At 44.8% G+C, this 22470-nt stretch overlaps 1 protein-coding gene across 1 annotated transcript; it reads right to left on the minus strand.

Annotated features, from left to right (window-relative positions):
* Window positions 1–811: 811 nt before the first annotated feature.
* LOC144497565 (guanine nucleotide-binding protein G(I)/G(S)/G(O) subunit gamma-5-like) lies at window positions 812–22226 on the minus strand. Its single transcript, XM_078218992.1, has 3 exons — window positions 22018–22226; window positions 4707–4858; window positions 812–1134 (listed from the first exon to the last, which is right to left on the minus strand). Exons 1-2 carry the CDS (start codon window positions 22096–22098, stop codon window positions 4733–4735), a joined length of 207 nt encoding a protein of 68 aa, XP_078075118.1. The 5' UTR covers window positions 22099–22226; the 3' UTR covers window positions 812–1134; window positions 4707–4732.
* Between the last annotated feature and the right edge of the window lie 244 nt (window positions 22227–22470).

Consider the following 22470-nt stretch of genomic DNA (forward strand, 5'->3'; position numbering starts at 1 on the left):
CATTGCAATATTTGCCCACTTTTTACAACCACTTTGATGTCTTTAGCTGTGGTAACAGAAATACTTTCCGAACAATAATGTACCAAAGGCTCAAAATCAGGAGCAGTGGGAGTCTGCCAAGGCCTCCCAGCTCCTGACCTCATTATAGGCTTGATCCAAACATGGACAAAAGAGCAGAATTCCTGAAGAGGTAAGAGTGACTGCTCTTGCTGTGAAGGCAGCATTTGACCAAGAGTGGCACCAAGCAATCCTCGATTCAGGGGAATGTTCTCTACTGGTTGGAGTTATGCCTGGCACACAGGAAGATAGCTGTGATTGTTGGATGTCAATCATCTCAGTTCCAGGACATCGCTGCAGGAGTTCCTTGTGAAAGAATTACCCTATCTGCTAATTGATGCTACTGATCAGTTTGAGAACATAATGAACAATAGAGGACCAAGGCCAGAACCAAAGGAAACTCCACCTCTTACCAAACCCTAATTTAAGGTGTTCCCATTCTTAATTGCTCCCTCTTCATAAACTATTCCAATCAGCCTGCTATTTCCTCCAATAATACTGAGGCTCATGTTACAAATCAAATATTATGGGAGTGAGGGACCTTTGGTATCCAAAATATCCAACTTTTTACATTAGGAAATACAGTATAGTTTCAAAAGCAAATTACTGCAGATGCTGGAATCAAAATCAGAAAATATTGGAAAATCTCAGCAGATCAGACAGCATCTGTGGAGAGAGAACAGAGCCAACACTTAAAGTCTGGATAACTCTGTCAGAGCTTTCATGATGCATTTAACTGTATAAAATACATAAATGAATTCAGATCTTTATTGAAAATTTTCTCTACCAGTGTACAAATCTTTCTAGAAACAGGACTGTGCACAAGCAGCAACTAAAGTTGTACATACAGCACCTCATTGCTTCAATGAGGTAGGTGTAAGATCAGTATCAAAGAACAGGCAATTTACAAAGTGACAGTAAGGAAAATTGGCACAGATTTTAAAAGGCTTTTAAAAACATATCTGACATGTCTTGTCCATTGGTCCGAAGGCCATTGAGAATCAGGATTAGTGTAAACATCTTCATTGTTTTCAGAACATGTACCAAGGGTGAATTTCCCACTTAAGACCCAGAAACCTGCAAGAAGGACAAACAAGTTCAAGGAACAAAGATTAATTTACAGCAAGTAGTGGCCACAACACTGCCCAAAAACAGGGCAATCTAAGTGCCAGTGGTGCATACAGGGGGGGGGGGGTAAAATGCAACCGACAGAATCAAAGAGCAGGCATAGCGGGAGGCTTAATGGTTAATGCCTGTTTTGAGTTCTCAACAAGATTACATTTTACCCCAAGTCTCTCTCCCCTCCCCAAAAAGACAATTCCTGAAAATTTTGATTTCTATGTTCTGATGAGTGTAACATGAATTCTATTTACATCTGACTGCAGAACAAAAGCTCTTCCACTCCTGTCCTCTCCCCCACCTCATTGTACTGAGAAGGACGTGGAGGCTTTGGAGAGAGTACAGAGGAGGTTTACCAGGATGTTGCCTGGTATGGAGGGGCTTGGTTATGAGGAGAGATTGGGTAAACTGGGGTTGTTCTCCTTGGAAAGACGGAGGATGAGGGGAGACTTAATAGAGGTGTATAAAATTATGAAAGGCATAGGGTGAACGGTGGGAAGCTTTTCCCCGGGTCGGTGGTGACGTTCACGAGGGGTCATAGGTTCAAGGTGAAGGGGGGGGGAGGTTTAACTGGAATGTGTTGCCGGGCAAGGTGGTGGAGGCGGACACACTGGGAACGTTTAAGACTTATCTAGACAGCTATATGAACGGAATGGGAATGGAGGGATACAAAAGAGTGGTCTAGTTTGGACCAGGGAGCGGCACGGGCTAATTGTTCCTTGTTTCTCGTTTCAAGGCTTCATTCTATGATCATCTTGCTGGTGCCAGTACAGAGCGAGACTGCGGATAGTTGGGAACCTGTCTCTGGGGCAGGGAATTCATATGGTGTTCGTGGAAGTGGAAATGAATAGGGTTGGGAAGCATTTTCCGATCAGGGCCAGTGTGATCTCCTGGACTCGTTTCGATCGCCTCAGGGGGTCGGAGAGGAATTTCCCAGATTTTTTTTTCCCCATATTGGCCCTGGGGTTTTCACTCTGGGTTTTCGCCTCTCCCTGGAGATCACATGGTCTGGAATGGGGGGGTGGGGGTGAGTTAATAGGTTGTGATGAACAAAGCATCGTAGCTGTGAGGGACAGCTCAGTGGATAGGATATTGGTATGTAGATAGGCTGGAAAATTGGGCGGGGATCCTGGATTCAGGATTCAATCCTGGACCGGGGAGCGGCGCGGGCTTGGAGGGCCGAAGGGCCTGTTCCTGTGCTGTATTGTTCTTTGTTCTTTGTACTGTTAATGTTGACATGCAATTTGGTCCATAATCCCATTTTCACCTCCAACCCACTCAATTTATAGAGTTTTTACATCATTCCCCAGTTCATCCCCATCCCTCACCTGCTTATTGCAAGTGTTCTCTAACGATATCCAGTCTTTTGGTCAAAAGGGACATGATAACCTGTTATCATTCTGCCAGGAGTCATGGCGTGTAAAGAGTCTTATTGAACAAAGAACAGCACAACACAGGAACAGGCCCTTCAGCCCTCCAAGCCTGCATCGATCACATTGTCCTATCTAGACCAACCGCTTATATCCATCTGTTCTTGTGTATGTCCAGATTAGTCTTAAATGTCCCTAACGTATTTGCCTCAACCACCTCATTTGGCAGTGCATTCCAGGCCCCCACCACCCTCGTGTAAAAAACCTCTCCTGCACATCTCCACTGGACCTTTCCCCCCTTCCCTTGAACTTGTGCCCCTTGTAATTGTCATCTGCCCTGGGAAAAAGCTTCCAACTGTTCACCCTATCCAGACCCCTCATAATTTTATAAACTATCAGGTCACCCCTCTGCATCCGTCTTTCCAGGGAGAACAATCCCAGTTTATTCACTCTCCTCAAAGCTAATACCTTCCATACCAGGTAACATCCTGGTAAACCTTTTCTATACCCTCTCCAAAGCCTCCATGTCCTTGATCAGTGGGTCAAAATGCTTCTCCAGCAAACTGAGCTGTGGACCAATTGGATGACTCTCAGTGCAGCACTGAGGGAATTTTTCAATGTCTGAAGTCTCTTCCTTGGCTGGGGATGCTGCAACAGCTCACCCTGCTCAAACGATCCACAGACAGGAGTTCAAATTCCAATCATCACAACTGGGGGATTGAAATAAATCTTCTGGATTATCACAATTGACTGGTTTACTGGGCAGCTCTTTTGGCACAGACTCAGTGGGCTGAATGGCCTCCTTCTGCACTGTAGAGATTCAATGGTTCTATGGAAATTATGGATGGGCAATAGATGCTGTTCAAATCCTGTGGTTAAAAAAAGACCCAGCATGTTGCTTGGGTGGGCACAAAGTTAAAGAACGGGGAGTTCTCCCAATGTTCTCTGCAACTGTTCTCCCTCCAGCACTTTTACTCATGCCTCTGTTTAGATTCCAATCCTTTGCTCTCACTGATGGCAGCAGTCACTAAGGCCCACCCCTTCTCCTTGCTGCCCCATTATTAGCTTACACCTGCAACTAACTTGTGATAAGGTTTTTAAAAATGACAACATGCATGAACAGATCTAACTAAGGATGTCCCTTTCCAGCCTACTCTGGTCCTACAGTATATAATAGAGTCATCGAGGTTTACAGCATGGGAACAAGCCCTCCTGCCCAACTTGTCCATGCCGCTCTTTTGCTTTAACCACTAAGCGAGTTCCAATTGCCAGCATTTGGCCCATATCCCTCTGTACCCATGTAACTGTCAAAACAGTTTTTAAAATACAAAATTGTACCTGCCTCTACTACTATCTCTAGCAGCTCGTTCCAGACACTCACCACCCTGTGTGGAAAAACAAGTGCCTCTCTGGACCCTTTTGTATTTCTCCTCTCTCACCTTAAACCTATGCCCTCTAGTTTTAGACTCCCCTACCTTTGGAAAGATCATCTCCTGCTCCTATTTCTTATGTTCTTATCGGTAAGGGAATTAGGGGTTATAGGGACCAGGCGGGTAAGTGGAACTGATCCACTTCAGATCAGCCATGATCTTATTGAATGGCGGGGCAGGCTCGAGGGGCTAGATGGCCTACTCCTGCTCCTATTTCTTATGTTCTTATCTCCAAGTCTCCTACACTCCAGGAAAAAAAGTCCCAGTCTAACGAGCCTCTCTTGATAACTCAAACCATCACGTCCCGGTAGTGTCCTAATAAATCTTTTCTCAGCACTCTTTCTACTTGAATAATATCCTTTCTATAATAGGGTGACCAGAACTGTACACGGTATTCCAAGTGTGGCCTTACCAATGTCTTGTACAACTTCAAGAATACATTCCAACTCCTGTATTCAATGTTCTGACCAATAAAACTAAGTATGCCGACTGCCTTCTTCATCTTTCCACCTGTGACTCCACTTTCAAGCAGCTATGAACCTGTGCCCCTAGATCTCTTTGTTCTGTAACTCTCCCCAATGACCTATCATTAACTGAATAAGTCCTGCCCTGCCTTTGCATAGTACATCGACCAATCTTGGGCTTTCCACCTTGAATCAAACACCAGCATTATTTGAATCACCATCAACATTTGAAACAATTGTTTTTGGTGAACCACACATTTACTTACCAAAAGAAAATAGAATCACATTTCAGCTACAATAGCAAACAGGGTTTAGCTGGTCTGAAAGGATTAGTATTTGGGTGTATTCCCATCAGCAAAGGATCTTGTTGTGCATTCTGCAGACAAAACTGCTTCAAATCTGTAGCTGCTTGAGACACCTGAATGTGGGTGGGGCAAAGAGAAGACACGAGAATTAAATTTATATTCAATGTTACGACTTTCCATTGTTATTCAATTGTGCAAGTAACATTCGCGCCACACAAATATCAGGCAATTACCAATAAGAGACACTAACCACCACGCCTTGACATTCAATGGTGTTACCATCACTGAATCCCCCACTGTCAACATCCTTGGGGTTACCATTGACCAGAAACTCAACTGGACTCACCACATAAACACAGTGGCTACAAGAGCAGATCAGTGGCTAGGAATACTGCGGCGAGTAACTCACCAAAGCCTATCCACCATCTACAAGGCACAAGTCAGGTGTGTGATGGAATACTCCCCACTTGCCTGGATGGGTGCAGCTCCAACAACACTCAAGAAGCTTGACACCATCCAGGACAAAGCAGCCCGCTTGATTGGCACCACATCCACAAACATTCATTCCCTCCACCACCCACACTCAGTAGCAGCAGTGTATAGTATCTACAAGATGCACTGCAGGAATTCACCAAAGATCCTTAGACAGCACCTTCCAAACCCACGACCACTTCCACCTAGAAGGACAAGGGCAGCAGATATATGGGAACACCACCACCTGCAAGTTCCCCTCCAAGCCACTCACCGTCCTGACTTGGAAATATATCGCCGTTCCTTTGCTGTCGCTGGGTCAAAATCCTGGAATTCCCTCCCTAACGGCATTGTGGGTCAACCCACAGCACGGGGACTGCAGCGATTCAAGGCGGCAGCTCACCGCCACCTTCTCAAGGGCAACTATGGATGGGCAATAAATGCTGGCCAGCCAGCGACGCCCATGTCCCACAAATGAATAATAAAAATAATTACAATTTCTTGTCTGATGTGCTGGTCAGACTTGACGGCGAGTCTATTATTTACTTCACTGCATTAAAGAATTGATTGTAGGACCAGGACACGGATTCAGAATCTGTCTAAAAACACCACTCAAAAGGAATTAAGTTCGGGGCAAAAATATTCAATTGTATTCATCTCGGAGCATGCCAGGCTCACATTTGTACAAAGGTTAGCAGCAGCACTGGCTTCTGGCAAATGTTTTTAAAAAGTCACACTGGGGTTTTAGCATCGCAAAATCCAGGACTTATAAAATGTTGAGGAATTGCATTTTGCAATCCTGCTCACTTTTCCTGCATAATTGGGAAAAGAACAATACGGAAAGAAAACAAACATTGTACTTGAGCCAAAATACTTCAATATTCTGAAAATGCCATTCTTGTGTGAAACATGCAATTCATATAAACTATAAACTTCCTTCGCCTCCATCCTTTCCTGAATCACTGAAGTTTGGAAAATTAAAAAGTGCACCATTATAAACAGTCGAAAGCTGGTCACCGTGACCACTGCAGTCATGCTGATGAAAAACAGTTCAACTTTTAAAAAATCCATTCATGGGTTGTGGCTATCGCTGGCTGGGCCAGGACTTGTTACCCATCCCCAATCGCCCTTGAACTGAGTGGCTTGTTAGGCCATTTCAGAGGGCATTTTAAGAATCAAAGTTCACTGGGTTACTGAAGTGCTTGTTAAAAGCAGCTGGCTCAATACAGAACATACACAGTCCAGAGACAGGCCATTCGGCTCAACTGCTCCATGCCAGCTTTTAGGCTCCACATGAGCCTCATCTCACCTCTCTCCATCCAACTCCATCAGCATTACTCACCACGAGGGTTAGGCACAGGCCTGGAATTAGTGGCAACCTGCCCAGCATTCCACGTCATTCGGGAATCTGGAGGATTTTGCAAGGATTTCTTTCTTTATTTAGTTCCCTATTTGAAAGTGTGCTTTTGATTCTATATGGACTATGATGATCCAGATAGACCTTTACATCCCCTCTCAATTATTTTGCAAAGGTCAGTCGAAGGCTTCAGTGTTAATGAATTCTATTGATAGAAAATTGATAGAAGACCTCAGCTCTGGCTATTGTCTACACGACTGCAGAGTACTGTGCGCCAGTTTGGTACAACTCATCCCATTCCAGTCTTGTAGATACACAGCTCAACACAACAATGTGCATCATCCCAGATACGCTCCAAACAACTTAACTCCCCTGGCTCCCTGAGCAACATACCATCCCGTCAAATGAAGAAGGCGATTATATCAAGAAAGCTGGAAAAGGTTTGCATCAACCCAAGCCTGTCACTACACAAAGACCTTATCAATCCATTGGCCGCTCCCCTCCCATCACACCAGCCTACATGGCTATGGCCAGCATGCCAAGGAATAACAGCAGAGGCCCTTTGGCAGAGGAATGGAACCATAACACCACCACTTTCTCATTGCAGATCTCACAGCTCCCTCACCTGACTTCAACCAGCCACTCATTGGGCACTCCTGAACCGTTTGCGCCCTCGTCAAGGCCTTTGTGCAGCAATTTGACACAAGTGGGGCCTTGCAGGGAGCCCGGCCTGCAGCTGTGGTGCCCCCAATCAATGATTCACATCATTGCAGACTGCCCCCTCAACACCATTCAGCGGAGGGTTCAGACAGCTCCATTTAGCCACTGCGAAAGTTACTGTCTGGCTTGGTGATTACTACACACACTAAAAAAAAAGATAGAATAAGATGGCACTGGAACTTCAAAGTTGAAAGAGCGTGGAAATAGATGTTTATTGTCTGGAACAATATATATTTGCCCAAAGTAATCTGGGTTAACATCCAAGAGATCAACAACTCATTTGTGGAAATTATTCAGTGAGATTCAGCATGAGAGCAAGTGAATCATTTAAATCTGCAAACAGATGTGTTCGGAGCAGCCAGCAACCCTTTCTGGGCCAAAGATTTTGGTTCCTTTCGAAATAGGGCAGGAATGTCAGGAAAGATTTGGTTGGATTAGAGACAAAATCGAGTTCTGTGGAATAAATGGGACAGGAGCAACATGGATGCAAAACTGGCTGAATAACAGGAAGCAGAGAGTAATGGTTAGTGGATATTTTTTGGGCTGGAGGAAAGTTTGTAGTGGTATTCCCCAAGGGTTGGTATTAGGATCCTTGCTTTTCCTGATGTACATTAACTTTCCAGATCTTGGTGTGCAGGGGACAATTTCAAAGTTCGTGGATCACACAAAACTTGGAAATATTGTAATCTGTGAGCACAGTGTAAAACTTCAAAAGGACATAGGCAAGTTGGTGAAGTGGGAAGATAGGTGGCAGATGAAGTTCAATGTGGAGAAGTGTGAGGTGATGCATATTGGTAAGAAGAACATGGAGAGACATGAAGCCTGATGGGCATTTGAGAAGACACCAGCAAAGTATGATGGGTAAAAAGGCTCTTTGCATCAGCATAAGAATTGTGGGAACAGCATAACTGCTACGGTCTACAGCATACAACAGGCCATGAACAGGGCACAAGAGCTGATTGGGCAGTCACCTCATGCGAGATGTTGATATAACTTAGGTCTCCAGCTAAGGATCTCCAGCACTGTGTCCGTCTCTGTGGCTCGGGAGGGTAAGGGGCAGAGCGGGAGGGCAATAGTTATTGGGGACTCGTTAGTTAGAGGGATAGATAGGAGGTTCTGTGGCAGCAAAAGAGACTCACGGATGGTATGTTGCCTACCGGATGCCAAGGTCCGTGACGTCTCAGACCGTGTTTTCCGGATTCTGAAGGGGGAGGGGAAACAGTCACAAGTCGCGGTACACATTGGTACCAATGACATAGGTAAGAGAAGGGACGGGGATTTAAAGCAGGAATTTCTGGAGCTGGGCTGGAAGCTGAGATCCAAGACAAAACATGTGGTCATCTCTGGTACGTTGCCGGTGCCACGTGATAGCGAGTTGAGGAACAGGGAGAGAGTGCAGTTAAACATGTGGTTGCAGGGATGGTGTAGGAGGGAGGGCTTCAGATACGTGGATAATTGGAACACATTCTGGGGAAGGTGGGACCTGTACAAACAGGACGGGGTGCACCTGAACCAGAGGGGCACCAATATCCTAGGAGGGAAATTTGTTACGGCTCTTCAGGGGGGTTTAAACTAATTTGTCAGGTGAGTGGGAAAAGGAGTTGTAGTCCAGAAGTCAGTGAGGGTGGTGAGGTATTGGGGAAGGTATCAGGGTCAAGGGTGGGTACCAGTAGACAGGAAGGTTGGTTGAAGTGTGTCTACTTCAATGCAAGGAGCATCCGGAACAAGGTAGATGAACTTGGGGCGTGGATTGGTACTTGGGACTACGATGTTGTGGCCATTACGGAGATGTGGGTAGAACAAGGACAGGAATGGTTGTTGGATGTTCCGGGGTATAGATGTTTCACTAAGTGTAGGGAAGCTGGTAAAAGAGGTGGAGGAGTGGCATTGTTAATCAAAGATAGTTTAACGGCTGCGGAAAGGCACTTCGAGGGGGATCTGCACACTGACGTAATATGGGCTGAGGTTAGAAATAGGAAAGGAGCGGTCACGTTGTTAGGAGTTTACTATAGGCCCCCAAATAGTAATAGAGATGTGGAGGAAGAAATTGCTAAGCAGATTATGGATATGTGTGGGGGTCACAGGGTAGTTGTCATGGGGGACTTTAACTTTCCAAATATTGATTGGAACCTTTGTAGGTCAAATAGTTCGGATGGGGCAGTTTTTGTGCAGTGTGTGCAGGAGGGTTTCCTGACACAATATGTGGATAGGCCAACAAGAGGTGAGGCCACATTGGATTTGGTACTGGGAAATGAACCGGGCCAAGTGTTAGATTTGGTTGTGGGAGAGCACTTTGGAGATAGTGACCACAATTCGGTGTCTTTTGTTATTGCAATGGAGAGGGATAGGGCCGTACGGCAGGGCAAGGTTTACAATTGGGGGGAGAGGTAATTATGATGCGATTAGGCAAGAATTAGGGGGCATAAGTTAGGAACAGAAACTGTCAGAGAAAGGAACTAATGAAAAGTGGAACTTTTTCAAGGAACAAATACTGGATGTCCTTGATAGGTATGTCCCTGTCAGGCAGGGAGGAAATGGCCGAGTGAGGGAACCATGGTTCACGAAAGAGGTGGAATGTCTTGTGAAAAGGAAGAGGGAAGCTTATGTAGGGATGAGGAAACAAGGTTCAGATGGCTCGATTGAGGGTTACAAGTTAGCAAGGAATTAGCTGAAAAAGGGGCTTAGGAGAGCTAGGAGGGGACATGAGAAGTCCTTGGCGGGTCGGATCAAGGAAAACCCCAGGGCTTTTTACTCTTATGTGAGGAATAAAAGAATGACCAGGGTGAGGTTAGGGCCGGTCAAGGACAGTAGTGGGAACTTGTGTATGGAGTCAGTAAAGATAGGCGAGGTGATGAATGAATACTTTTCTTCAGTGTTCACCAAGGAGAGGGGCCATGATTTTGAGGAAGAGAAGGTGTTACAGGCTAATAGGCTGGAGGAAATAGATGTTCGGAGGGAGGATGTCCTGGCAGTTTTGAATAAACTGAAGGTCGATAAGTCCCCTGGGCCTGATGAAATGTATCCTAGGATTCTTTGGGAGGCAAGGGATGAGATTGCAGAACCTTTGGCTTTGATCTTTGGGTCCTCGCTGTCCACGGGGATGGTGCCAGAGGACTGGAGAATGGCGAATGTTGTTCCTCTGTTTAAGAAAGGGAATAGAAATGACCCTGGTAATTATAGACCGGTTAGTCTTACTTCGGTGGTTGGTAAATTGATGGAAAAGGTCCTTAGAGATGGGATTTACGACCATTTAGAAAGATGCGGATTAATCCGGGATAGTCAGCACGGATTCGTGAAGGGCAAGTCGTGCCTCACAAATTTGATAGAATTTTTTGAGGAGGTAACTAAGTGTGTTGATGAAGGTAGGGCAGTTGATGTCATATACATGGATTTTAGCAAGGCGTTTGATAAGGTCCCCCATGGTCGGCTTATGATGAAAGTGAGGAGGTGTGGGATAGAGGGAAAGTTGGCCGATTGGATAGGTAACTGGCTGTCTGATCGAAGACAGAGGGTGGTGGTGGATGGAAAATTTTCGGATTGGAGGCCGGTTGCTAGCGGAGTGCCACAGGGATCAGTGCTTGGTCCTCTGCTCTTTGTGATTTTTATTAATGAGGAGGGGGCTGAAGGGTGGATCAGTAAATTTGCTGATGACACCAAGATTGGTGGAGTAGTGGATGAGGTGGAGGGCTGTTGTAGGCTGCAAAGAGACATAGATAGGATGCAAAGCTGGGCTGAAAAATGGCAAATGGAGTTTAACCCTGATAAATGTGAGGTGATTCATTTTGGTAGGGCTAATTTAAATGTGGATTACAGGGTCAAAGGTAGGGTTCTGAAGACTGTGGAGGAACGGAGAGATCTTGGGGTCCATATCCACAGATCTCTAAAGGTTGCCACTCAAGTGGATAAAGCTGTGAAGAAGGCCTATAGTGTGTTAGCTTTTATTATCAGGGGGTTGGAGTTTAAGAGCCGTGGGGTTATGCTGCAACTGTACAGGACCTTGGTGAGACCACATTTGGAATATTGTGTGCAGTTCTGGTCACCTCACTATAAGAAGGATGTGGAAGCGCTGGAAAGAGTGCAGAGGAGATTTACCAGGATGCTGCCTGGTTTGGAGGGTAGGTCTTATGAGGAAAGGTTGAGGGAGCTAGGGCTGTTCTCTCTGGAGCGGAGGAGGCTGAGGGGAGACTTAATAGAGGTTTATAAAATGATGAAGGGGATAGAGTGAACGTTCAAAGACTATTTCCTCGGGTGGATGGAGCTATTACAAGGGGACATAACTATAGGGTTCGTGGTGGGAGATACAGGAAGGATATCAGAGGTAGGTTCTTTACGCAGAGAGTGGTTGGGGTGTGGAATGGACTGCCTGCAGTGATAGTGGAGTCAGACACTTTAGGAACATTTAAGCGGTTATTGGATAGGCACATGGAGCACACCAGAATGATAGGGAGTGGGATAGCTTGATCTTGGTTTCAGATAAAGCTCGGCACAACATCGTGGGCCGAAGGGCCTGTTCTGTGCTGTACTGTTCTATGTTCTATGTTCTAGATGGACAATAATTAAATGCAAAACCAAAAGAGAAAATGCTGGAAAATCTCAGTAGATCTGGCAGCATCCGTAATGAGAGAAAAGAGCTGACGTTTCGAGTCCAGATGACCCTTTTCAAAGCTAAAAGGCACAGAAAGTGGGAGATATTTATACTGCAGGGTGAGGGAATGAAAGATGAGTTACAGCCACAAAAACAAGGGGAAAGGCTAAGAGGTGCTAATTGCAGTCCATAGAGAGAATAGAAGGTGTGAATTAAATACAAACCCATGTTGTGCTCCTGAGAGGGACACAACCGCCCCCAACCCCCCCCCCCCCACCCCGCCCGAGAGGGGCATGACCAATACAGTAATTGATTAGTTCCTGTTCTGTGAGTACATGACTGGTTACCAGTAAGATCTGTAGAAGGAGAGACAAAGGAACTTCTGGAGCGACAACCTGCAAGAACAACCATCGAAAGAAGCAGCTTCCTGCGTCTGGAACTCGAGAGAGGACATCAGAATCCACAGAGAGAGAGATCGATCACCTTGCCTTTTAACGAATCAGGTCTAAGCCGTGAGTTTTGATATCTTTTGTGGAACAGAGTTTGAATACTTTGTGTATAAAGAAGTGAAACTGAACTTGGATACTTGGCGCGTAACAAAGTTTTGAGACTTTGTATAATAAGAGCAAGGACGTTATGTCCAACTTGACACTATTTGGACATCAGCGAGAGTATTGTGTACAATTCTGGGCACCACATTTTAGGAAGAATGTGAACGCGTTGGAGAGAGTGCAGGAAAGATTTATAAGAATGGTTACAGGGATCAGAAACTTCAGTTATGAGGATAGTTTGGAGAGGTTGGGACTGTTTTCTTTGGAGAGAATGAGGCTAAGAGGAGATTTGATAGAGATGTTCAAAATCACGAGGGGGCTGGAAAGAGTAGACGGGGAGAAACTGTTCCCACTTGTAAATCAAGAGGGGGCACAGACTTAGTGACTTGAAAAACAAGCAATGTGATGTGAGAAAAAAAAATCTTTTCACACAGCCAGTGGCTGGGGTCTGGAATGCACTGCCAGGAAGTGGAGGCTGAATTGGGAGAGTTGTCAAACCACCTTACTCTGTAAGAGTCAGACTTGTACCTTACAGACAGTGACTCAGGCACGACCCTCACCAACCCTGGGTATGTCCTGTCCCACTGGAAGAGCAGACCCAGAGCTGGGTGGCACAGTGAAGTACAGTTGAGAGGGAGTCCTTAACATTGACTCCAGATCACATGAAGTTTCATGGCACCAGGTCAAACACGGCCAAGGAAACTTTCTGCTGATTACCATTTACTGTGCCCCCCCTGAGCTGCTGAATCAGTATTCATTCATGTTGAACACAACCTGGGAGAAGCACCGAGTGTGGCAACATGCAGAACGTATTGTGGGTGGGAGACTTCAATGTCCATCGCCAAGAGTGGCTCTGTAATGCCACCACTGACTGAGCTGCCCAAGTCCTGAAGGACATCGCTGCTAGACTGGGTCTGCGGCAGGTGATGAGGGAACCAAGAAAAAGGAAAAACACACTTGATCTCATCCTTACCAATCTGCCTGTTGCAAATGCATTTGTGCATGACAATATCGGTACGAGTTACCATCGCACAGTCCTTGTGGAGACAAAATCCCATCTTCACATTGAAAATAACCTCCATCGTGTTGTGTAGCACTATCACCGTGCTAAATGGGACAGACTTCAAACAGATCTAGCGACTCAAAACTAGGCATCCATGAGACGCTGTGGGCCATCAACAGCAGCGGAATTGTACTCCAGCACAATCTATAACCTCATGCCCCAGCATATCCCCCGCTCTATTGTTACCACCAGGTTCAATGAAGATAGCATGCCAGGAGCAGCACCAGGCAAACCCAAAATAATTAGGTGTCACCTTGGTGAAGCTACAATGCAGGACCATTTAAAACATCTTTCAGGACCTCAGGACGTCCCAAAGCGATTTACAGCTATTTAAGTACTTTTGAAGTGATATCAAGTGTCGGAAAATGAGACGGCCAATTTGTACAAAGCAAGATTACTCAAACAGCAATTAACTAAACGGCCACAACATCTGTTTGGAGTGTTAGATGGGGGGGGATAAGTATTTGATCGGACACCATAAGACCATAAAATATAGGAGCAGAATTAGGCCATTCGGCCTATCGAGTCTCTGATATGACTCTCATCCCCATTCTCCTGCATTCTTCCTGTAACCTTTGCTCCCGTTATTGATCAAGAACCTATCTAACTCTGTCTTAAACACACTCAATGACCTGGCCTCCACAGCCTTCTGTGGCAATGAGTTCCACAGATTCACCGCCCTCTGGCTGAAGAAATTCCTCCTCATCTCAGTTTTAAAGGAGCGTCCCTTCACTCTGAGATTCTGCCCGCGAGTTCTAGTCTCTCCCACTCGTGGAAACATCCTCTCCACATCCACTCTATCCAGGCCTCTCGGTATTCTGTAAGTTTCAATTAGATTCCCCCTCATCCTTCTAAACTCCATCCAGTATAGACCCAAAGTCCTCAAGCGCTCCTCATGGTGACAAACTTCCCTCAATATCTTTAAAATAGTGCCCCAAGATCTTTTACATCCACTTCAGAGAACAGTTGGGGTCTTCGTTTAACATCTCATCCAAAGGATGTCACCACCAACAGTGCAGCACTCCCTAGGTACTGCCTCAATATGAGCTCAAGCTTCTGGTATGGGACTTGAATCCACAAACCTCAGATTGAGAAGTGAGAGCACGATGAACTCAGCCGTGGCAGACTTTTTAAACCCTTTGAAGGAGGTGTTGTGCGTCAAGCACATTAATTACAGTGAAGTATAATAAAGTCAACAGGGCCAAAGCAGACAAGTATTGAACGAATGAGCTTTGCTAACAATAATCCTGTTCTTGTATAGCTGCACTGAACCAGCTACAGGTTTACAGTAGAAATGCTGGCCCCAGTTCTCTTATTGCTTAGTGTAAACTTCACATTTAAAAAAAATAGTAAAAGTAGTGAAGTGATAAGTTGTTCTACAAGTCAACGGGCAGTGAAGTTAATTAGTATTCGGGGGCATAAGTTTAAGGTGCAAGGGGCAAGGTTTAAAGGAGATGTACGAGGCAAGCACACAGAAGGTGGTGGTTACCTGGAACTCACTGCTGGGGGAGGCAGTGGAAGCAGGTACGATAGTGACTTTTAAGTGGTGTCTTGACAAATACATGAATAAGATGGGCATAGAAGGATATGGTCCCCGGAAGGGTACGGGGTTTTAGTTCACACGGACAGCATGTTCAGTGCAGGTTTGGAGGGTGGAAGGGTCTGTTCCTGTGCTGTAATTTTCTTTGTTCTGAGAGAAAAATAGCCAATCCCAAAGACACTACAAATGCAATTGGAATTGGAATGCAAATGGATTAGGGATTAAAAACATGAAAAACACTTGATGAAGGAAGATGGTCGGGATCTCTTGAGGGGAGATGGTGGCAAACGTTAAGGTGACATGGGTACAACAACTGCGGGAATTTAAATTCAATTAATAAAATCTGGAATGAAAAAGTGAGTCTCAGTAATGGTAACCATCCCAATTTGACCATCAACGATTGGCATAAAAATTCACCCAATTGGTTTAACATCCTTTAGGGAAGGAAATCTGCCATCCTGATCTGGCCTACATGTGACTCCAGACCTACAGCAATGTGGTTGACTCTTAACTGCCCTCTAAAATGGCTGGGTGAGATACTCAGTTCAAGGCGAAATTGGGGCCTAGCCAGCGACACCCACATCCCATGAAATAATGAGTAATTGAAGAGTTGTGAAGTAAGAAACTGTTTGACAAGTTCAAAGCCAGACAGAATGAGGATGTTGAAGGAGAAATGAGAATGCAGGAGATATCTGCAGAAGGAAGTTTAATATAATTTAAATCCTCTTAAATGAGACTTCATAGAAAAAATGATTTGAAAACTCTTCTTAATTCTAATGTTTGCGGGGAGGATGCAACAGAAGACATCACTTTGTTCCCAGTATGCCCTGGGCTGCCTTTGTGAACATATTTCACTTGCGGTTATATCAAACAAAGTTAGAATTTTGACTATAGCCATAACTCACATTGTTCCAAAAATTATTAATCTGCATGGGATACGAACACTTAGTTTACATTAGAACTGGACATAATTGGTAAAAATCCTAAGATACCAGTGTACAGTCTGCGGTCAGCTAGCTTCACACTGTCTGTAACAGTGTTAAAGTTAGCACAAGGCTGCATTTGTTGCCTCATGCATTATAGAATCCCTACAGGAGGCGGCTATTCAGCTCATCGAGCCTGCACCGACAACAATCCCACCCAGACCCCACATATTTTACCTGCTAGTCCCCCTGGCACTGAGCGGCAATTTAGCATGGCCAATCAATCTAACTTGCAGATCTTTGGACTGTGGGGAAAAAAACCGGAGCACCTGGAGGAAACCCAAGCAGACATGGGGAGAATGTGCGAACTCCACACAGACAGTCACTCAAGGCTGGAATTGAACCTGGGTCCCTGGCACTGTGAGGTAACAGTGCTAACCACTGTGTGACCGTGTCGCCCACATGGCAGCTACATCTGGTGACCAATCATGGACCATGTGTTTCCCAATATAATAGTTACCAGATCCTTTTAAAACCCACACCAGTTACCGACAGTTAGTTAATGCTGTCAAGGTTACCCTGCATTGCGCAATTGGGTGGATCCGTTCACACCAATTTCTAATCATAGTCAAAGAATCATCTGCACTGGCTTTCCCACCCAAGGATCTATCCTTGGCCTCTTCCTATTTCTCATCGACATACTGCCCTTCAGCGACATCATCCAAAAACACAATTGTACACTGCTGACAACCAATGCTACCTCGCTGGCCGCCCTCCCGACCCCTTCGCCGGCCCTCCTCTCCATGTTTGCACGGTCTGTATCAGACTGCTTACCTGGCATTCAATATTGAGCAGAAAGAGCAAAGCCAGTGGGCGCCTCACACTGTTCTCCAGCTCGCAATTACACTTCTCTCTCTAGGAACTGGCCGAGGCTAAACCAGGCTTAACATCACTAATTTCCACCTCCATAATATTGCAACTCTGTCCCTTGCTCAGCCAACCTGCTGCCTTTGTTGCCTCTCGACTCAACTATTCTAATTTACATCTGGCTGGTATGATGATACTGAACCTTTATGAAATGTATTTATATCATATTTCTTGTGAGGGGTATGTTTAGAATTCAGCTCTGTTTTACACAGTGCCAATTTATCTGCACCAGGTAGCTCACATGCTGAGAGTGCAAGCTAATGATTGATTTTAGCTAGAGATGTGTTTCTTTTAATCTGCGTTGATTCATTTTTATTTTGGTTTTTTCACTGGGGCTTCAGAGTAGGCTTTTGATAAAGTTGACTGACAGAGTCATATGTTTAAGGAGAGGAGCTAAGCTTACAGGGAAAAGCAGGCAGTTACTGCTGGGTTCTGAATGAAGCAAACAGTCTCTCTCTCTCTCTCTTTGGAGGCTGCTGTTTGGGATCAGTTAGGAGAAATAGGTCTCTGTCTCTCTCTCCAGAGGTGTTCTGGAGGCTCAAGGACTGGCAGCTGAAGTACAAAAATGCAAGCTGGTGTGTTGCAATTGATTTTGAAGAGTTTAATTCTGTAAGAGAAATATTGCTCAAATTGGAACTAATAGAGATAGGTTAACAGTTAAGAAATATATCTTGTTTAAGTCGTGTTCAAATGTTAAATGTTATACTGATTCATTTGATATAGTAAAACTGTACAGTTTTTTTTGATAAAAGCTTCCTAGTGTGTCAATGCGGGAAGCATTGACTCTGTCTACACTTCCCGCTGTCTCAGAAAAACAGCCTGCACAATTAAGGACCCCACGCACCCCGGACATTCTCTCTTCCACCTTCTTCCATCGGGAAAAAGATACAAAAGTCTGAGGTCATGTACCAACCGACTCAAGAACAGCTTCTTCCCTGCTGCCATCAGACTTTTGAACGGACCTACCTCGCACTAAGTTGATCTTTCTCTACACCCTAGCTATGACTGTAACACTACATTCTGCACTCTCTCCTTTTCTTCTCTATGAACGGTATGCTTTGTCTGTATGACACGCAAGAAACAATACTTTTCACTGTATACTAATACAATGTGACAATAATAAATCAAATCAAAAAGAATCACACCTGGAGTGAAACATCCTGTCCTCACACTAATGCCAAAATAGAAACATTGTTGGGGTCTAGTGTGGCTTCATAGCATACCTTGGGGTTTCCGATCAGTACCCAAACGCTGGTTTCCCACATTCTTCCCTCCGTTATCCAAAACTCTGCTGCCTTTGTCTTAATTCTTGTTCCTCTATCACCTCTCTGACCTATACCGATTCCCAGTTAAGCAATGTCTCGATTTTAAAAATCTCACCTTTGTTTTCAAACACCTACCTAGCTTTGCCTCTTTCTGTAATCTTCTCCATCTCACAAGCCTTTAAGATATCTGAGCTCCTCCAATTCTGACCACGAGCATCCCTGATATTACTCATTCCACCACCAGTGACTACGCCTTCAGCTGCCATGGCCCTCAGCTCCTTAAACCTCTCCATTGTGCTTCTTCAGACACTCCTTTAAGCTTTTGTACATCGGCACTCAAATCTCAGTGTGATTTGATGTCATATTATGTTTGATAATGCTCCTGTGAAAGACCTTGGGCTTTTTAAAATTTTGTTAAAGGCATGATAGGAATTAGAATTAAAATTAAAACCCATCTGATTCACTAACATCTTTGAGGGAAGGAAATCTGCTGTCCTTACCAGGGTCACAGCAATGTGGTTGACTCTCAACTGCCCTCAGGCAACAAGGGATGGACAATAAATGCTGTAGTAAGAAGTCTCACAACACCAGGTTAAAGTCCAACAGGTTTATTTGGTAGCAAATACCAAATAAATGCTGGCCAGCCAGCGATGCCCATGTCCCACAAATGAATAATTGCAAAAGATTTTGGTTCTCTGGATAGAAACCGGCACTCTATAGCAAGAGGACTAATCCTTAACAAGAGGCTCAATCAGATGAATCACCAAATAAGAAAACCAACTTGTAAATGTTTGGTACACGAGCAGTCAAAAGCAGCACAAAATACAGATGAGGAAAGCCAATTCCACCAATCCATTTAGAATGTTGACAAGATCCTCGTCACAGCAGCCAAATGTTTGTTAAATTCCAAAGGTCCGTAAATTAACCCCCCAATGATTTGCCCATTCCTTCTGATTCCAATCTTACAACTCCCTCTAACTTTTGATGTATTTCCATCTCTTTTAAGCTAATTATTGAAAGGAGAGCCTTCAGCCATCTTGGCCCTTACTCTCTGGAATTCTTTCCTGCCACATCTTTAAATATCTTCTTAAAACCCAGCACCAGTAACCAGTACCACAACTCATTGTCTGATCCTACCCTTTGCCACAAACCCTCCAAAACATTTTCTGTGTTAAAATTCTTGTTTTTCCCCTCCTTCACCCTGTTCAAAATCCAGTCCATGCCTTCAGAACTCTTGACAACTATTGTGAATACAAACGCAGGAGGTAAATTTCAAAATAGAATATACTGAACAAGTGGTGTGGTGGCACAGTGGCTAGCACTGCTGCCTCAGCGCCAGGGACCAGAGTTCAATTCCAGCCTCGGGTAACTGTCTGTGTGGAGTTTGCACGTTCTGCCCGTGTCTGCTTGGGTTTCCTCCGAGTGCTCCGGTTTCCTCCCACAGACCAAAGATGTGTGGCTTAGGTGGATTAGCCGTGGTAAAATATCTGGGGATTACAGAGATAGGGTGTGGGGGAAGAGGGTCTGGAGAAGAGAGTCAGTAAGAGTTTTAACAACACCAGGTTAAAGTCCAACAGAAGAGAGTCAGTGCAGACTTGATGGGCTGAATGGCCTGCTTCTGCACTGCAGGGATTCTAAGCAATGAGCTCAGAGAATATCTTTGCGAATGCAACCAAAAGGATTTTCTTTTTTACACAACATGGATATTATTAAACTAGAAAGAGTGCAGAAAAGAGTTACTAGGATGCTATCGGGACTTGATGTTTGAGTTATAAGGAGAGGCTGAGTAGACTGGGACTTTTTTCCCTGGAACATAGGAGGCTTAGGGGTGGTCTTATAGCAGTCTATAAAGTAATGAGGGGGCATAGATAGTCAACATCTTTTCCCAAAGGTAGGGGAGTCTAAAACTAGAGGGCATAGATTTTAGGTGAGAGGAGAGAGATACTAAAGGGTCCAGAGGGGCACTTTTTTCCCCCCACAGAGGGTGGTGAGTGTCTGGAACAAGCTGCCAGAGGTAGTAGCAGAGGCAGTAGCAGAGGCAAGTACTATTTTGTCTTTTAAAAAGCAATTAGACAGTTACATGGGTAAGATGGGTATAGAGGGATATAGACCAAATGTGGGCAATTGGGACTAGCCTAATGGTAAAAACTGGGCAGCATGGACAAGTTGGGCCAAAGGGCCTGTTTCCATGCTGTAAACCTATATGACTCTATGACATCAAATTACAAATTAGATTTATATTCCAAATTAAAATGAAACACTTATCAGACTGGTGTGATACAAGATTCACACTGATGGTGCTCTGAATAATGAAAGGACTTAGAATGTGGGCAGTGATACACTTGCAGTGTGGATGTTGCAAGTGGGGCGCTCTCCTCAACACACTATTGCAGCACATTGCAATTTCCTCTCCCAACTTGTGAAATTTACAACTGTGTGTGTATGTGTCACATTTTTATGAAATCTGGTTGTTGATCCTGATGTACAACAAGCACCGTAATGTCACATTATACTGTTCAAACTATAACCAAAATGGGGATTATTGCCAGAATTCAGATTAACATTGAAGTTCACAAATATCTAGAACAACAACAGGGACACTAATTCCGCAAATACTTCTGCACAACACATGTTTTACACAATTCAACCGTCAACAAGATTCCTACAAATTCCTGTCAGCTTCCTGGTTTGCTGACTGAATGTGAGGCAATATTCTCACTTTGGCCTTGAGAGTGAATGTGTCAAGTACAGAAACTGAAACATTGAACAGAATAGCAAATAAAACCCTGCCGAATCTCACAGGAACTAGTGACTTTAGAGCAATTAATCTGGTTCCCTTAGCTCTGAAAGCAAATGCATACTCCCTGCGATGAAGCTTAATTCGATATTTGGTCTGAAATCTGCAACTTAGTGCCATGATGTTACTCACGAAGAAAACTGAAAATCTGCTTCCTCATAACAATGACACGGAAGTTTACAAAGCATTGGGCATTTGCTGAGTTCAAGGAAGTCTTTCTTTTTAAAAAGATCTTTCTTCAGAGAAAGAGAGGGAATCGTTTTTGCTTGCTGGTTTCTGAACTTGTTAATTAAGAAACGACTGGGTGGGAAGAAAAAACATGTTCCAAAGATGTCCTTAATGTTTAAACTTGGAACTACCTAAACCCCCTTTCAAATATGGTGCCAAACTTAAAAAAAGAATACAGGGCTGTTGACATGGAGACGAGGGAAGGTGATCCATAATATAATAGGAGACATCTCAGGAATTCATTTAAAAACACAAAGGGGCAAAAAATGTGAGCTTTGTTAGATTGAGGTCTGACAGTCAAGACAGGTAATAAACTGGAAATTCAGTCCTAGTGAGAATGGATTGCTGGATTTTAGACACGATTGAAGAAATGTTCTTGATCAAGCTCATTAAAAGGAGAGGATTTTACACAGGGATTAGCTAGCTCCAGAGCAGGGGGAAAAATTTGGGGTTAATTGTACATAAAGCTTGTCTCTGACACCACACAACCCCAAGAGCCAGCGAGTAACCTCACCCAGGCGACAGCCTCACTGTTTGAAATCAGATTTAATGGTAACTTTCAAAAGGGAATGGATAATTATTGGGCGGGCCGGGGGGGGGGAGGTGGTTGCAGGAATATGTGGAAGCGGGGATCAGTGGGTGGCTCTATGAAAGGGCCAGTACAGACACGGCGGGCCGAATGGCCTCCTTGTGTCCCAGCCAGTGTTGGGGAGGTGAGTAGTTCTCCCCCGGAGTCGCAGCTTTCTGCGTGTTTCAGAGGAATGGCGTTGTAGCCTGTTTTCAGTGGGTGTTTGTGTCGCTACCCCGCCCTGCTCAGTGTAAAGTCGCATCGCTAACCAGCTCACCTTCAGCCTCTTGATTCCCAGCTCGGAGCGGAGTTGCTGCACCATTTTCCGGGTGGCGCTCAGGTTGGCTGTGGCGGACATCTCTGCTCCCCAGGGGGCTGCTAGCGGCGAAGCTGCGATCCTCTGTCTGAATCCGTGTGCCGGGGACTCCGCCAGGCGCTTCAGCGGAGCTCAGGCTTTTTCCGGTCTCTCCCTTTTACACATCTGCTGCTGCGCCCCGCACTGTCCACATTGAGATAAGCAGCAAGAAATACACTCAGTAACCACTCAACATAGCTCACTTACCACTCAATATAACTCACTGACCACTTAATATAACTCACTGACCACCCAATATAATACTGACCACTCAAAATAACACTGACCATCCAATATAACTCACTGACCATCCAATATAACACTGACCACCCAATATAACACTGACCTCTCAATATAACACACTGACCACTCAAT

Source organism: Mustelus asterias, chromosome 8 (assembly GCF_964213995.1).
Source record: "Mustelus asterias chromosome 8, sMusAst1.hap1.1, whole genome shotgun sequence".
Classification (NCBI taxonomy): domain Eukaryota; kingdom Metazoa; phylum Chordata; class Chondrichthyes; order Carcharhiniformes; family Triakidae; genus Mustelus; species Mustelus asterias.

Coding starts and splice junctions, on each gene's coding strand:
- LOC144497565 (XM_078218992.1), bottom strand. CDS start 22,098: ATGTCCGCCACAGCCAACCTGAGCGCCACCCGGAAAATGGTGCAGCAA. Junction 4,859..22,017: donor TGGGAATCAAGAGGCTGAAG/GTGAGCTGGTTA, acceptor ACCCACATTCAG/GTGTCTCAAGCAGCTACAGA.